General features: G+C 32.5%; 1 protein-coding gene across 1 annotated transcript in view; it reads right to left on the minus strand.

Annotated features, from left to right (window-relative positions):
• Positions 1-268: 268 nt before the first annotated feature.
• The window catches only part of LOC112912588 (low-density lipoprotein receptor-related protein 1B-like), a 332,717-nt gene continuing 314,280 nt past the window's right edge, over positions 269-18,705 (minus strand). Inside the window, exons 48-52 of the mRNA XM_072745200.1 lie at positions 14,900-14,976; positions 7,838-7,928; positions 6,539-6,683; positions 3,614-3,712; positions 269-2,150 (exon numbers count right to left, since the gene is read on the minus strand). Coding sequence (XP_072601301.1) covers positions 2,010-2,150; positions 3,614-3,712; positions 6,539-6,683; positions 7,838-7,928; positions 14,900-14,976 — 553 coding nt within the window. The 3' untranslated portion in view covers positions 269-2,009. The remainder of the gene's footprint in view (positions 2,151-3,613; positions 3,713-6,538; positions 6,684-7,837; positions 7,929-14,899; positions 14,977-18,705) is intronic.

Below are 18,705 nucleotides of genomic sequence, written 5' to 3' on the forward strand. Positions count from 1 at the left end.
TCTATCACAATATAAGAATCTGTAATAAGCAATGTAAGAAGGGGGAAAAATATAAAGCCAGAAAAATGTTTCTGCTTCAAGAAAAGAGAAAATGCTTTCTCTATTGTGCTTTTAAAAATGATGCAATGAAATCTATCCAACCCAGAAAGTATGCTCTAAGGATTTAACAAAAATTATGTCTCATGTCGAGTAAAATAGTTTTCTAGGGATATTACACCCAATAAAGAAAGGGGTTTTCTTACTTTTAAAAACTACCCAACACAAGCACTTAAATATGTAGAATTTCATTTAAATAAGTCAGTCAACAATTTTTTATAAAGTATTTAACACTTCATTGTAGAAACATAGGCAAAATGACTATTATAACCAAAATGAAAAATACTGTTCAATTTAAAAAATGTACTTAAACAAGAACCTGAAAAAGTTTATGATATGCATAACATTGTTCAAGCAAAATTGCACTAGTATTACATAAATCAATAGTTTATAAAGGCCTCAATATGGCAAAGTTTAGAAATAGGTAGTATGCATGCACATAGTACAACAAAAAGTCTCTTTATAAAACAGCAGTTTTTTTTTTTAATGCTTGTACAAAGGGATAAAGAGCAACCACAAACATATTTCATCTGTTAGGTTAATACATTATGACAGCTAAAAGTCAGTCATGTCTATCAGAGGAACAAAAAGCCCTCCATACCTTATGAATAAATCTTTTGTGCCTTTAAAGATATCTGTATAAAAATGCTATCCTTTTTTATACAACTTAAATAAATCGTACTTGTTTCAATCAAAATTTGAAAACCAAAAAGTGAATGGCGGGGGTCCATGTGTTTTGCATAACTGGAAGAAACCAGAGTACCAGAGTAACTGGTCAGCATTTACACTCTCCACCTTTGATTATGGGCAGGTAATTGTTTTCCTATAACCTGGAAAGTTCTTTAAGAATATGTTTTGAATAGGGCAAATAACGGATTAGTCATACTGTGTATTGAAAATATTTACTAATTACTCTATACGATAATGGCTATTTTGCCTCTTTTGACCGAGCAAAGAGAACGCATTCGCATCATTGAAATTGTCATCAATTTGTGTGCTTATATATTATTGTTCAGTGTTCTGTGTAGTAAGGGGTTGGGTTAATCTTCCACAAAATGCACATGACTGGGAAGAACTTCCTAAGGCATGAGGACCCAATGCCCTGTTGTGCTCCAGGCTGGCTATTCACCTCAGGACCAAGGGAGAACGAAAGGTCTTATCCATAGCAAATGTAGTCTTTCCACTTCTGGTTATATTTTTGCTATGTTCTATCACCTAAATATAACTATTGTTTACAGGGTGTATATGTTTAGTATATCACAGAGAGTCCACTAAATTTTGGCAAATGTATTCATAGGTGTTCATGCAAATTATCAATTGTATATATTTTTAAAAGTTTTTTCCTCAAAATTTTTATCTATCACTTGGCAATCTAAGGCTAATTTCAAAGCAGGTGACGTTGGATTTGTGAGGGCTAGGTATTTTCAGCAGTCTGAATCAATCTTAATGGATACAAGGAAGAGAGTTGACCATTCAATCATTCTTCCATCAATTTAAATGGAAAAATAAAATGACATTGTATTACAGCTTTCAGACCATATAATGAAAAAGTGCAGAGATTCTTTTTGTTGATTAAGTAGAACCAAAAAAGTTCATATAAAATAGATTGCTCATATTCACACTACAAAGGAATATGTTGTTTGTAATTTTAACAAATTCAAAGGTGAGTCATATCAGCAGCATTGTTGTAAATTGTATTGTAGTGCAGTTCTTTTTCATAAAAATACCATACAAATGGTCAATCAATAGTCATCAGCAAAAAATAAAACCCAGAAAACTCAGATAACAATTAACCAGGAGTAAGATAAAGAAAGAGGTAATGCTGATGCCAAAACAAGTATAATACTGTTGGAACATACAAAAGTAATCCTTATATTTTATACATTTATACAGCATATAAAAGGTATCGCTGATTATGCCACCGTCTCTCTTATCCCAATTTCTATTTTCTTTGGAAGCAGTTCTTTCCTTTCATCAACACTTCCTAAGGAGTTTCGACAGTTTTGCCCATCCATATACAGTTTTGCATACACTGGATTGGAGTAATTTGTTGGCTGAAGGAGGAAAAGAAATAAAATTTTTCTCATCAGTTTTGATCACATTGGTTATTTTCTAGGATGTCTTTTTAATGTTAACAACATTTATATGCAATACATTTAATTTTCTAAATAGTAGCTTATAAATGTAATTTAAATTGTTTACAGACTTCAGTTGACTTTTGTGAGGTATTAGATAAAAACATAATTGTACATTTTTCAGGTAACTTGTGAATCTAAGTGGAACTTTGACATAATAGTAAAAGCCGGAGGATATCTTTGTGAAGACAATATTCACTGAGACTTTATTTAAAAGAATAAAACATTAAACTAAATCATCTTATTTCCAGTCCGTACATTTGTCCCTTATTGCTGTTGCAGTGGCAGGAAAGATGTGTTTACAGAAAATTATCTAAATTGCTTGAGGCTTAGAATTTTTTCAATATGAAGTTAAAATCAGGAAAACAAAGAAAATAATAGTAAAATATATTGGTGGAATAGACTTTAAAATAGACAATATTTTTGCTTCAAACAACTCATACGTAATTATCATTGGAAATACTTTTGGACTCTTCCAAGGAATTGTGATATTCACAGTCATCTTAATTTTCATACTTAGAGCACTTTGAAGTAGAACTGATACATGTAAAAGTGATCTATTTCAGTTGAAAAACATGCAGCATTCATTGTTTTTTATTAACTGCAACTTAACCCAAGAAATTACTGCCTAATTTTTGTTTAATTTTGTTTTGTCTTCTCATCAACAGAACACTAAATCTTAGTTCCGACAAAGAAACATATAATCTTTGAGCCATGCAAATGAGACAAACATGATAAAAAATGAGAATGAAAACAGCTGATGGGAGAGATGTTTAGGGGAGAACATACTCATTCCTGTGAATCTTTATACCCTTATTTTTAGACCTCTTCCATCTACCATGAACTATGTAACCTAAGACAGAGTATTTTCCTCTAGAATCTAGTCACTTAATTAAAAAAATAAAATAAATAAGAGTGGCTTTTATTAGACCACTTCTAATTTCTCAATATGATGGCATATTTTGTAGTATATTTTTATTTAAGTGAACATCAAACTTACATATACTAAACACAACATTAATTGGAAGTGAATCAAACCAAACATGAATTTAAGCTTAAATTAATCAGTTTAAATTTCTGGCTAGAGAATTCCAAAAATAGCAAATATTCATTTTTTTATTGTTAAAGTGCTATGACATTTTCAAAATCAGCAGAAGAGATATTTCTACTTAATAGCTTGTCTAAAATGATAACATGTTTTATATGTAGTCTTGCATAAGCAGGACGTCTAACATAAGCCTCTGATTTTAATGCTGTTTTGAAATCTCTTGTTAATTAAAAACTCAATTAAAGACAGGCCCTATCTAAGTCTAGCCATCATCTTTCATTGCGAGGGTTTCTGTGATGGAATGGATATGGAATAATGAATTTTCTTCTCTCACCCCAGCAGTTAGTGGTCCTTTCAAATCAGAGTTTAGGTAGATGGGCGGCGCTGTGTGTGGAAGCTTGAAAGCACTGGACCCTCCCCCTATATACCTGGCCTGTATGTAAACAGAGAGTTTTAGTTTCCATAATATCATGGAACGATTTTCATTGACATAAACTCATAGTAAGTCATAAGAACAGCATAAAGATGCTCATTAGCCCTCGGGCATATTGTATTCATAGTAACTTTAATAAACTAAGAAAAAAACTGTTAATATTGGATCTGTGCTTCATAAGTAGACAGTTTTAGTATGTACATCTTCCTGATAGACATGCCATGCCTCAAGTAATCTCCATACATTTCTATTTATTTAACTTCATCTTTCCCAAAGAAATCATCTTTGCTAACTGCTCTGTGAAAAATACACAAGCCTCCCCCCACTTAAGGTTTGTCAACTTTGAAAAGTTCTGACAGTAGCATATTCTGAACACTCAAATATCTGGCTGCTTCCAATTAAAGATTCATCACCATTCTGTATTTTAAACAAATAAAAATCTGGCACTTAAAAAAATTCTGTATTTTTGAAATCTGACTCTCCAGATGAATTACTAATTAAAATGGTTTCCTAAGACTCCATGCAAGAACATTGACTTTAGATTTTCTTGGGTCTAAGAGCAGAATTAGTCAGTCAGGTACACTCATATTTGGGATAGCAATCCAAAAGGGGGAAAAATAGATAAGAAGTTGAAAAGCATAAAAATCATGTTCAAATTTGAAGTAAATTAAAGGTGAATTGAAAAAAAAAGCTGTCAATTCTTAACAATGAATAGTCACAAAGTTTGAGATAAGGGCAAGGGTCTCAGAAAAAGATTTTAAATATAAACTCAGGTCAATACTGCCTCTGCATTTCCCCCACAAAGATCTCTTTGAAAAAATATTGAAAATAATCTAAGGTTTGAGATGAATTTGGATATAAAACCAGTAAACACTAATTTCTCTTTTTTGTGATCTTCAAACTATTCTGTGATTATCTCCATAGTCAAATCTTTTTTATTAACCGTATTTACTATTTCAATTATTTTGATTAAAAGGTATGATTGAAGTATACATTTATCCATTTTGAAAATAATGAAAATGCTCTATAAAATCATTTTTATGTGTAATACAGTTTTTATTTGATCACATCATGACTATATCAAACCATCATGACTCAGCAGATACTGTATGAAAAATATTTGATCATTAAGGTTGCTTCAGTGTAGCCTCCTGCTTTCCAAAAGTGCTTATACCTATTAGGACTAATTGTGTTTTTTTGTAGTTACTTCTTAGGCAACAATTCATATTTACATTTCAAAAATCAGAGCTAGCTAGACTCAGCCATCTAAGTCACATTAATGTAATTTTGGTCAATCAGTCAGCAAATTGGTAAATAAATATCTATTGAATGTCATGTGCAAAGTACATTAAAAGTATATCTGGGGGGCACTGAAGCATAGTTTAATCTTCCTTGAGTAAATAGAAAAAAATTTAAATGGAGTACTAAAAAGCTATTTTCTTTAAGTATCTAAAATTGGCTTAATTCTATCACTAGAAATAAAAATGATGGGGAAAAAATGAGAACTCTCTTTCTGAAAAGTATATAAAGTATGTCCTCATCAGTTCATATACTACTTATATACACTGTACTTTTTCCTAAGAAAAATTCAAAGAATAAGAAAAGTCTATTATTTAATATGTCTTTCTTCTTCATAGATAAATTGTCAAATAACAATGTGTACCATATGTATAGTCTTTCACTTTCAAGTGGAAAACAGCAAAACTTAGGGTTCCAGATTTATTTCATGAACAATTTCAAATATAAGAGTTAATTAATAATTAATAGTAAATACAAATTTACTTCTAATTAGGAAAAAAAATACTATAATATCTTTTTATAGTGTAAAGATTTATACATACAGTAACAATTGATTCCTTTTTGGAGAAATAAATATTTGACCATCAATTTCAGTCTCACTATGGATTCAGAACTAGCCTAAATGTATGGGACCCTATTCAATTCAACATCTTTGGGAGCAGCTTTTGCTATAAGTTGAACCCATTTGGAGATAGATCAGTCACTGTGATTATTTACAATGTAAATGTGGATTTAGGGCAAAAGACCTTTAATATATGAGAAAATAAATTAACCATTTAATAAATGAATGAATACGCTAAGAAAAATCAATTCCATAATAGGAAACAAATGTTCTTAATTCACAATAAAATATTCTATAATTATCATTGTAAAATATGAAGATAATACAGTGTAGTGGATCTTTGCAAGTTTACTTTATATGGATAATTGTATTATTTATCTATTTCTCTTTAAAGCTGCTCATCTGAGCATATAATAAGAACAGAAAATTTACCAAAAAAAGTCAGATTTTTCGGCTTTGTGTATCAATGACATGACTCAATAAGAAGGCTATCATGGCAGAAAAAAATATTTTCCAAAAGTAATTTGATTACAAACAAATCCAAGGGCACAGCTTAGTTGAATCAGTGAAACAAAACACTACTGGAAATAAAATACTTACTTTGGCAATGAAGTACTGCACTCTTTATATTATTAAAAAATAAATCAGACAGTATTTTTATACTAGGCTGTATATTTAGATATTTTAGCATGTCAATACATTTGGGTAAGACATTTTAAATAAACTATACACATTTATAAACTAAATGAATGAATAAATGCATATATTCTAAAATATGTTATCTTAACTTCATGCTTCAGGTCCATAATTTTATTTTTTCTTTAAAAGAGACTGTAACATTCAATGCATCCTTAAGTTATTTAATATAACATGAGATAAAGGAAATATTAAAATTCAGGACTGTCTTACAGATAAATGACTCAGGGATGTTAATGCTTACTCTTCATCATCTTAAAACATATTACCTTTGTTGCATCTACCATAAACCCAGGATCTAAAAGACCTCCATCGTTGTGATCATGATCCACCTCATACATGTTATAAGATGGATTGCCAATTTCTACATTGATTCCTCCATTGATAATAGGCTGTCTTCTAATAGTTTTTGTCCTAGAATATATGAACATTAATGTAAGTGTAAACTGTCTCAATATTAAAATCATGATACATAAAGCCATTTTATTTGTAGATTTACTAACAATATAACTCATAGAGAGTTCATAAATAAAGTGCATTCAAAATAAACGATATTTATCAAGCCATAGAACAAAAAGGGTCTTAATGTGGTAAGTTATTTCCTCGAATTATTTAGATTTAACTGCAAAAAATGCACTTGGAACATATTCCTATTAAATAATTAATACATTAATTGAAACTGAATATTCACTAATTCATTATTTTTTTTTTAAATTTTTTTATTTATTTATGATAGTCACAGAGAGAGAGAGAGAGAGAGAGAGAGAGGCAGAGACACAGGCAGAGGGAGAAGCAGGCTCCATGCACCGGGAGCCTGATGTGGGATTCGATCCCGGGTCTCCAGGATCGCGCCCTGGGCCAAAGGCAGGCGCCAAACCGCTGCGCCACCCAGGGATCCCCTAATTCATTATTTTTTAAATTCACTTTGACCTATGATTTCTGAAAATCATGACTAAAAGTAGTGATAAAGAACCTTTGAAATAAAATTTCAATCCCCAAGTCATCTGTTTAAAAAAAAAACAAAACTCTCACAAACACTTGGTTCTAGATAATAACCTTATAGACTACATATACCTTCCAGATCTTTATAACTGCATATTCACATAAATTGAAAAATTACACTTTGAGGAATTTATAAACTATACCAATGCAGAATTTCTGAATGAAATGCACACATGTGATATAAAAGACATATTCAGCATCATTGTATTGACATCACTAATCTTACACATTACGATAATAGGATGCACTTCGGAGATTCTTGCTGTTTCATGGAAAAATTACCACAGCTGTAAAATTCAACTGAAATTTTAATTAACATGTCCTCTTGTTAGTTTTGTTAGAATATATAAATAGAGCCATTCTATTAACATAACAAGGGAAAACTGTCTAAATTATACTCACTTTAAAATGAAACAGAAGGATAAAATGGTTTGAAAACAATATTTTGCACTTGGAATAACTAAATCATGTTGTTAAGAATTTTAAAAATTAAAGGGGAAAGTCACTACATATCTGTAACTATATGTGTAATTTATTTACTGACTGTCTAAACCATGGAATCTTACCTTCTTTTTCTTTTACAAAGCACTAAACCAATTACTAAGGTGGTTATCAAAGTCACCAGGAGGACTAGAGGCACAATGATGGCAATGCTTCCTGAAAAATAAATAAATGAATAGGTGAACACATAAATAAAATGAATTAAAATCTGATATAACTGAATATTATATCAAATGATTTGACCACTGATATCATGAAAAGAAAGCTCAGGCCAAACATCTATATTCTTAGTTCATATCCATGTTACTGAAAAATCACTCTCCTATTAAGATTTTTTTTTTTTATAATTCAGTAACATTTATTTTACATAAAACAATTTTCAAAGAATACATTTAAAAACCATCTAGATACTGATTTTATTGCATTACAAAAAATTAAGGGGCACAATTTAGTATTCAAATAAACTGTGAGGGGTGGAGGCGGGGCTTAAGATCGCTACAGTGGTGTTCCTTAGTCACTTAATGGCTCTGGGAACAAGAGTCTTTAATGAGGCAGTAGTGCACTTCATTTAGTAGGAATAAATCACATAAAATATATACTTTTATACAGAAAGTGTTATTGTATTACCACTTTCAATTACTTTATAAAAACTTCATTTTGAATTGCACAAAAGTTCTTTAAAATTGGTAACTCCCAGAATATAGGGCTTAGAACTAAGTATCTTGATCTGCTGGAAATGTTTCTTTAGATATCTTTCATTAATATGTTGCAGTTAAATCTCTTGAGGTTAGAAATACTGATTTGTCAGTCTGAGTGTGATTCTCACTACACACATTTACTTTCAAGGAGTACACGCGGCAAGTCAGATTGCAGCCTCGCCAATTAGGACATCAGTGTTGGATACTGATATACATAGGCCTAATATCAGTTTCACATCTTCCTTAGAGTGAGTCCTTGGATAGGTTATTTAAAACTGAGGGCTTCTGCTTCTCACCAATAAAACAGAGACAGGGAGATCTATAATACAGGGCTATTAGAATGGGGTGTGGGGAGGCAAGGGGGATTCTCTTTCTTAAATTCCAGTTCCAGAATAATGTCAGCAAAATAAATCTGAGGATTTGGCCTTATGTTGTAAATGTCCATTTTCACATTTTTCATGTATTTATAAAAATTATCTTAGGCTATAATCACCTATCTTCAAAATGGAATAAATGATCTGTGAAATAGATCTCCAAGAGTGGTCAGAGAAACTGGGTCTAGTTTTTATGCATCTGAGCATAGGGGAGAACCTCTGCTTCTGCCTTGGTAACAAGAGCAACTATCTCTGTCTTCCCAGAGGAAGGAGACAATGCCCCTTTGCTGCTAACGTGATCCACAGGAAAACACCTACCGTTGTGTCATTTATGCAGGAAGAAAACTGAATGTGAGGGTTTCTTAATAACAGGAGAGTATTAAGTAGCTTGATCAACAGTGTAATGTTAATTTTTCCAACAGACAAATATCTAGAGCCTGTGAGAAAAAAGCTTTGTCTATTTAGAATAAACATCTGGTTGATTCATTTGAGTCCGCTTAAAATTAAAACAAATGAGTCCCAAAAGAAATTGAAATTTTTTGTGGGGATCTGGAATGCCTCAAGAATGAAATGTTAGGAATTATGAAATATATGAATTTCCTCTACAAATACACATACATGTAAAAATAATATGGTAGAAAAATTGTTAATATTTAGCACAATAAACAGCTGCATAAGGTCTATAAAATAGTAACATAGATCAGTTTTGATAGCTCTAGACAGAAGATATCAGTATGACATAGTCCATACTGGAGATTGCTTACCAAAATACCAAAAAGTCTTTATTAAGGAAATCTCACATATAAGATAATCTTCCTTTCTTTAAAAAAAAGTAAAATAACTAACCCTTCCATGCAAGAAAAAAAAATGACTTGCTTTATTTAGTCAGTTCCTAAAATGTAAAACTCATTTTATTTTATTTATTTTTAAGGATTTTATTTATTTATTCATGAGAGAGAGAGAGAGAGAGAGGCAGAGTCATAGGCAGAGGGAGAAGCAGGCTCCATGCAGGGAGCCCGATGTGGGACTCGATCTCAGGACCCCAGGATCATGACCTGAGCCAAATGCAACGTTCAACTGCTGAGCCACCCAGGGGTCCCTAAAACTAATTTTATTATTTCATGTTCTTACCAAAACTATACAACAACTTCATGTGTTTGATATTATATTACCTTCTAGGTTTTGGGAAAGTGAACTTTATATGAATGTGTAATTTATTAGTAATTAATGAAAGCAGAGAATCTGGCACCTTGGATAGTAATTAACATTTATTCACAAATTTTTAAATACCAGTGAACAGCTTGGTATCTTCATAAACTATGACTTCAACTGACTGATCATGACTTTATAAATATTCTTACTTTATTATTTATATTTTTCCCTTATAATTTGTGGTAAATTGGTAGATATAAAATACTTACCAATTCTGGTCTTAGGGTATACAAAGTTACTTTCCCATCACTGCCAATTGTACACTATTTAAAAATATATTTTACTTATTCTATGTAGTTTCCTCTATTCCTATTTAAGGTAGAAATGCTGTTATATATACATACTAAAAAATTTACCTATCTCTTTCTTTTTCTTTGTCCCATTTGTGATGACAGTTCCAACTCCTTACACTGTAGCCCTTTTAGAACCTAGAATTCTAATATGTTTATATAAAAAAAAAAAACACAACTGTAATAATGCTTAGTGTAGCCAGTAAATAATGCAGGGTGGCAGTTGGGCAAGTTTTTAAAATTGGGTTTTATAAAATTTTTATATCAAGGAAAATAATTGGCAACAACATATATCTTTAGAATTAGAAGACAGATTTTTTTTCAAAATAAGTAGAATATATAGCAGCAAATATATTGTAACATATATCAATCAAAGTTTACTGCAGGTTATTTTTTTTTAGCTGTAACTTATTGGTGGATTGTTCTAAGCTGATTTTTTAAAAAGCACATTCAGTACTTATTGAAGATAGACAGGGTATCTCGACATCTCGATAACCTTGTCACTTAAAATACAAATCTTTCTTTATACAGATTGTTAGGTTGCAGAGACCCTTTCTCTGGGAGAGGCAGGATAGCACAGCAGTTGAGATAATAAACGGTGGAGCCAGACTATCTTTGTCCAAATCTCAGCTTTCTAACAACTATACTTGGGCAAATTAGTTATCTCTGTCTCAGTTCACTCATCCATAAAATGAATGTCATCATTAATACCACCTCATAGTAATGTAAATAGGATTGTCTATTATATAGAAAGTGCGACATACATGTTTATTAAATAATTAAAAACATATTATTGCCATAGCACTGCGCTTGAGTGGGGGAAGGAGGTGAGATCATTTGGGGATATGTTGAACTTAAGATTTCCATGGAATACTGAATGATATAGATATTGCCATGGGCATGGATATAGAAATTGTGCAGTGGGACCTATGTCTCAAACTCAGGAGACAAACCAGGATTGATAATAGAAATTTAGGGGTAATTGACATAAATTTGGTAAGTGAGGTCAAGAATTATGGACCAACATGAAGAGTAAGTGACGAATGAGTTGTTCAAGAAGAGACAGGGAAAATGTATCTCACAAAGAAGAGAGTTGCTTCAAGAGGTAAGAAGAGAACCAGAATAATTCAGTATCATGGAAGTCAGAGCGAGACAATCTCAACCTTTGTTTATTGGTTGAATTTATAGTGGAAAAATATAAGCATTAAATATGCCATTACAATTAATCTCTTTTGACATGTTGCTACATATTCTGCTCTTAAATTCATGTTCACATACATGTATAAATGTGAATGTAGATATATTTTTGTGATTAGGATGTTTTCTTTTGAGCATTATGATAAACAAAAATTATAAAGAAAATATCCTCACTTTGTATCACTCTCTCTCATCCCCTTGATCCCAGCACACTGGTCTTTAAGTCCCTTGAGCATCTCTCTTTCTTGTTCCAGGGTTTCCATACCTGCTGTCTGTCCCTTGTGTTTGAAATACCCTCAGCTTCTTCTCTTTCTAATCCTTCAAATCTCAGCTTCTATATCATCACTTCAGAGAAATCACTCCTGACCTCAGATCTCCTCTGCCGTTCTCTATTTTTTGCTTTTATTTTTGCTTCCTTAACAAAACCAATCAAAATTTACAATTATTTCATAAATCTCCGTGCTTACTCATTTGTTTCCTTGCTTGTTTTATTTCTGTTTACCCTTCTAGAACGTCAGCTTCATTGAAGAGGCACTGTCTGTCTCACTCACTCACTTTTCTCTGGGATCTCATTCAGTACTTGACACTTTGTTGAGGCTTAATAAATATTTGATTTGGAAGAATTAGGACAAAGCATTATTTTGTTGCATGTTTCAGTTATCTCTCTATATCTGCAAATTGTTGGTTCCTTGGTGCACATAATTAGTCATTTTTTCTATTTTAAAACAAGATGGTATAAAAGAGATAAGGGCAAAATAGGAAAAGAGGAAACACAATTCCGTAACAGATACCACATCTCTGTTGTCACTGCACTAAAATAGAGCATCTCAATATTACTGCCTCACAAATGCTGAGTATATTTTTATCCTCTTTTATTTTAGCAAATACGAATAGCATAATTCAAAAATTGAGCATCCACTCCCTTAAAACTTGAGGTGAAATTTAAATAGAAGTGCCCAAGGAATATTTTATCATATTTAATTTAAAACTCTTCAAAAACTTCAGAAGAGTCAGACTAGCTTCTTTTAAGTGGAACCTCAGCAGAACATGCTAGGCTAATAGATCCACTTAATTCCACAGGCTGATTTTTTTAGATACTTAAAACAACAAAGGCCAGAAAACATCAGTATGAGTACTCAGAGATGATTAAGAAGCTGTGCATCAATTAGAAAGGTAAATCTCCGTGCAGGCTGACAGCAGTCAGGCCAACAGAAGCAGTGTATTCTTTATTATTCCAGGGTTCAGTTATGGAATGCTTCACTGTTAGTGGAAACGCAGATCTGAAAACACACTGCTAAAGTGTCTACCTATCTTATCGGGCAGATGATTTTTCCCCAAGTTTGGGGAACATTTGACAACCATTTAAAACTATTGGGCTTTATCTTACGTAGGATCAGTTTAACTAGTTTTTTTCCCCCTTCTTTCAAAGTTATTGAGGCAAGTTTCTGTAAGCATAAATGTCTGATGATAAGTACCTTTTAATAGTGTCATTATGTGGTCAACTTTGCTCAAATTTAAGAAAATCTGACATTTACATAGCTAATAGCCCTTTCAATGTGCATTGATACTTCTATTAAATTTAATGACTTTAAATCAGTGATGGAAGGAAGGACATTAGAGTCTTTGATAAAGGATTACAAATACTTGCGACTCTTTCTGTCTGATGCAGTCTCTGTTTTAGAACTGCTGTATGTGATTAGAGACTTCTGCCTTGTAAGGGAGCTTTTTGCCCCTGCAAATAATTGGAGACTTCACCTTCCAATAAAAACATCTGGTGTTCCCCTCCTGCAAACCATTTCCAAACACCAAACTTTCCTTTGTGGATGGAACTTATGTAAAATTTGAAAATTGAATGGATGTGCTACTTTATATCCTTCTTTCCTTTTCAGAGTTTATCAATATTTAAAATTGTTTTCGACTCTTTAAAAGGCTATGTATTTCAGTCATCTTAGATAATTGAGAGATTGCCGGAAATAAAAGCCTAACATATAACTTGTCTTCATAATTCTCAGCTTATAAATTCAGTGTGTTCCATAGGTTCAAATGCATTTGAACTGCATTTTTCATTTAAAAACAGTGCTGTTGGGCAGCCCCGGTGGCCCAGCGGTTTAGCGCCACCTTCAGCCAGGTGTGTGATCCTGGAGACTGGAGATGGAGTCCCACGTGGAGCTCCCTGCACAGAGCCTGCTTCTCCCTCTGCCTGTGTCTGTCTGTCTCTCTGTCTCTGTCTGTTATGAATGAATGAATAAATAAATAAATAAATAAATAAATAAATAAATAAATATCTAAAAAAAACCCCCAATGTTCTTAATTATTGTTGAGTTTTGTAACTGGAAAATCATATGTAAATGAGTGTGCCTCCAGAACTATTATTGGCAACATGTGTATGAGCTCTAGATCCTGGGAAAAAAGAATAGGACACTGGGACCCTGCGTGTAGGGTACAAAAATGGCATTCTTTTCACTTTGACAGTCTTTACTTTTTCACAAACTCCATGATACGTTTTTTTGTTTTCATGAAACTTTTTTTTTTTCCACCAGAGGAAAACTGGTAAGGCAAGCATTTGTCCATCAGTGAAGTTACTTTTCTTCTTCAAGAATATATTTACCCACTTACTAGATATTACATATTTCAAAAGTTCTCCTCTCATAATAAAATGCATGACAATATGTGTGAATTGGGAAACTTTATTTTTGACTTTCATTTTGAAAATCTTTATAAAATCGTTTAAAGTTGTTAAAAATATACACAACAGACACACACAATGATGATGTAGATGGACTTTCAAATCCAGATGTAGTCCTGAGACTACAGCTGCATAAAGCAATTTGTAAAATGCTGAGCTATATTTTAATACAGTTCAAAACCAATACTTTGAAGACAAAGAAGCAATAAATCAACCACGATTCTTATTGCTTGTTAATATATTTTTCCTTAAGTCTACCAGTCAAGATTGCTTTATAACGACATACTGAAATGCAATCCAAGAAAATACACTTTGGTCTAATTAAAACATGGAATTACTTTTTTTCCTGGAGCATTTTCATATCCATTGTGCTATTTGCAGCCTTGGTAGCTGATGGACATTTCTCCAGAAAAGGTTATGCTAGGTTTGACAATGTGCATTCTGAAAACTGCCCAAGTTTGCTGTCTGAAAGAGCACATAAATGCTAGAACCTGTCACCAGGTGAGCTCAGTGCTTCATCTTTCCAAAAACAACTGGATTGCAATGCATCTCCTGCAGAATTCCGTGAAGGACACTTTCCAAGATTTAAGTCCCCCAGTCATGGCATACAATACAATTCCTGCACCATATGGAACACCCACCACCCAATATATTAACCTGAAGAACTTACTTGTGTTAATATGATCAGACTTGCTGCTCTTTGGGGCTGGTCTCTCACACTGTGTGCCTGACCAGTTGGTGGAACATCTAGAAAAATTAAAAAAATAAAGAAGAAAAATTGGTTTATAATAAAACTCACAAATCTGCTAATATAATAACTTTAACCAAATGAAATGAAGGGCCAGCCATCACTGATTCATAAATATTAGGTATAGAGTTCTGCTAATGTCCTGTATATTGCCGGTATGTGGAGGGTAGTTTCAACTGGACGTCATTTGTTGAAAATTTTTTTTTAAAATTTAGGTTTACAGTCATTTTTCTTTATCCTATGTTAAAACTTAAATTTAGTATATTTTATAGCAAAACTGAAATCTTAATTAAGAATTAGGAATCAATTTAAGAAGTACTGAAAATTGCAAGTAGCCACAATAAAAACTGAGTTGGCCTGTCAAGCAGATCAATCTTTAAGTTTCTGGGACTTTTTTTCCCCCTGGCCTGCTCTATGTCCAAAGTTTAATTAAAACCCAACAGCAAATGGTCATCTGTCTCAGTTCAAACTGCAGAATTTTTACTCTTCTAATCATGCATAGGGAAATGCAGTCCGTTCCCATTTAAAATCAGACTTCTGTCTCTATGGAATCAAGAAAACGTGCCCAAGTTTTTAGTGGAAGAAGCAGTCTTCCCCATATAGGTACCATGACACTATGATGAAAAGTCTCACAGAGGGTGAAAATAATAGATCTGGTTAAAGTCCTTTACTTAAACATAAATCACAGCCATATAATTAGCTGGATGCATCAAAATAAATGCTGGAATGGTTTTAGCTACATTTCAATAATGCCTATTGGCTAGCCCAAGATGCCTCTGTGCATCTGTCAGAGGAAATCCACAGAGAGACCGCTTAATTGGCTTCAATTCTTATTTAAAATGACTGTCAAATGTCACCATATTAAGAATAGTTGCACACAATGAAAGAACAGCTTCCAGAACCATTTCAAGTAGATCTCTCTGGGCATGGTGGCCAAACTAAATAACTGCAATTTCAAGGTTTCTGCCAATAATGTCATAGTCAATTCAGATAGCTGAAGCTGTGCTTGGAACAAGGCTTCGATGATGCCATGTGAATTATCTGGGATATCTGTGAGTACAGCGTTGGCTCTCCTAAAACATGGGTGAAAGCTCATAAAATCATCATGACTGAAAACTTCAAATCATGAAAACAAAAATTTGTTTCATTAAAGCATATATTAATGTCAGCATAATTGACAATAATGTTATAATTCAAGAATATAGTTATTTGATTAATAATGATATTGTAAAAGTATGAGTATGGATTATGGTTTAAATGAATATTAATATATTATTATTAGGTCATCATTCATGCATCATCTTACCTTTTTGTTTAGATTTTTTATAACAAGTTTATGTATCTATTTCCTATACACATTTACTATATACCATAATGCAATAAATCATTAAAGTAAATAAATTTTAAGGCCAGGTCAATGACTCTGTCTACATTCCTGAAGTAAGGTAATGGAATGAGCACATTTTTACAAAATTATAATAAAGTGAACAATGGATAAAATCATTGATTTTTAAAAGTCATTTCTTTTCCTCACCTGTGGTTTTACAGATGATCGATCTACAAAAGTGTTCCAATTCTTTACAGTTTGTAATTCTTGACACAGTCCACAGATAATTCAAAATAATGTGTTTAGGATGATTTTGTAAAATGTTGTTGGAGTGAATTCTGATCATTGCAAAATTCTTTCTGTTTTACATAGCTTTACATTTGTCAAATCTTCCTGAGGAAGTTTTACATACTAATGGAAAAAAGACCAATACTGATTGCTTAATAATTTTATTATATAGCTTATGTATTCAAGGTTATTTTTGTGCAGGCATATTGAATTACTGATTAAAATATAAAAATTGGCTCTTTACATTACCTTCTTTGATAACCAAATAAAAAGAAACCTAAATCAGGGTTCATATTAAATAAGAAGAAAGACCTGAGATACATTTTGTTATGTTATTACTAGAGATAAGTACCTCTGGGCTCATCATTACACTGAGATGCTTAGAAGTCAAAAAGTGAAATTGCTCAAAATAGGAGGATTAAATGCTAAATTACCAGATTGTGTTTGGACACGAACATCACATATTTTAATTACTTTAGGAAGTGATGAAATATATGGCTTTAGAACCCCAGAAGAATAAAAAGAGATTTTTAAGCAAACAAGTAAGGATAGTGTTATTCTTAATTCCAAACTCTGGAATTATTTAGGTAAGACAGGTGGTGTTTCTGAACTGTACTAATTATCTATTTTATCCAGAGCTTGGAACCCAGTATTTATGATGGATAAAAGAAATCACCTACTAATGGTAATAAATCTCTTCTCTTTTAAATTGTGGAACCACTTTTAAATTCCTAATCTTCAAGGAATATTTTACTTATTACATACTGGAAAAAACTCTCAAAGACGGTGCTGGAGAAATAATTAATTTTAACAGTTATACATCTTAATAAGCTGATGATCACCTTGCAATTTTCCCTATACTCCTTATAAAACAATGTTTTATGGCCAAAGATAAAATGTATTCTACTGTTCAACATTTGTTACATTTTTAAAAAATTATCTCTTTTGAGATACTAAATCAAATAGAAGTCATTATTCTTGTTGCCTACCTTACAAAATGACTACTTAAGGCATTTGCTGCTCCACGAGCTCTTCTTCCAGTGGTTGATTTAAGACCAAGGACTTTTACCATCTTTAAAGAAATTCATAAATTTTTATACTCTGAATAGACTACAATGATCAAAGCTATTAAGGGCAGAACATTTAGGAATCGGAATATCTGAGGATCATCAAAATTTCTTGTCCAATTCCTCACTGAATCATTTGCATTACTGTGCTGACTATGATATTTCTGGCATCTCTTTTTCATTATTCCTCAAGTAAAATCCACAGTCCATGCCCCGGTCACCTTTAATCTGTACTGTTGTAATCCACTGCTACCTACTAGTTATCTTCAGATAACTGTCTTCAAGGAAATCCTTCGTGTACCTCCCAAGATTTAAAATAATTTTTTAAATGTTTTTTAAAGTTTATTAATTTATTTAAAATATTTTATTTATTTATTCATGAGAGACACAGGGAGACAGGCAGAGACACAGGCAGAGGGAGAAGCAGGCTCCATGCAGGGAGCCCAATGTGGGACTCAATCCCGGGACCCCGGGGTCACACCCTGAGCCCAAGGCAGGCGCTAAACTGCTGAGCCACCCAGGGATCCCCTATTTATTTATTTTAGGGAGGGAGGGAGAGGGGCAGAAGGAAAGAATATCCAAGCAGATTCCTGTTGAGTGCAGAGCCCAACACAAGGCTCAATCTCATGAGCCATGAGATCAGGACCTGAACAGAAACCAAGAATTTGATGCTTAACTGACTGAGCCCCACAGATGACTACCTGCCTTTTCTTTATTCCTTACCAGCACAAACACTTCTGTGTCATTCCTTTTACTCTTATTCTATAGGTTGTTTCCTACTATCCTTAACCTTAGGACAATAAAAATCCCCTTCTTTTTCTTATGTGTTTACCACTATGGCAGTCTGAATTATTTAACATTTTTAACACTGGTGAATTTTAACTAAGTATTGTTGGAACATAGATAGAAAGAGAGAGAAAGAGGTAGAGAGAGACTTATTTATCTAAACTATCTTTTATCTTTCTTTTTTTCACATCATCATATAAAGATATTGCTTCTGGCAGGTTTTTTATACATTTTTTTCATCATGATAAATGTACAATTAA

The sequence above is a fragment of the Vulpes vulpes genome, unplaced genomic scaffold (genome assembly GCF_048418805.1).
Source record: "Vulpes vulpes isolate BD-2025 unplaced genomic scaffold, VulVul3 Bu000000631, whole genome shotgun sequence".
Taxonomy (NCBI): Eukaryota; Metazoa; Chordata; class Mammalia; order Carnivora; family Canidae; genus Vulpes; species Vulpes vulpes.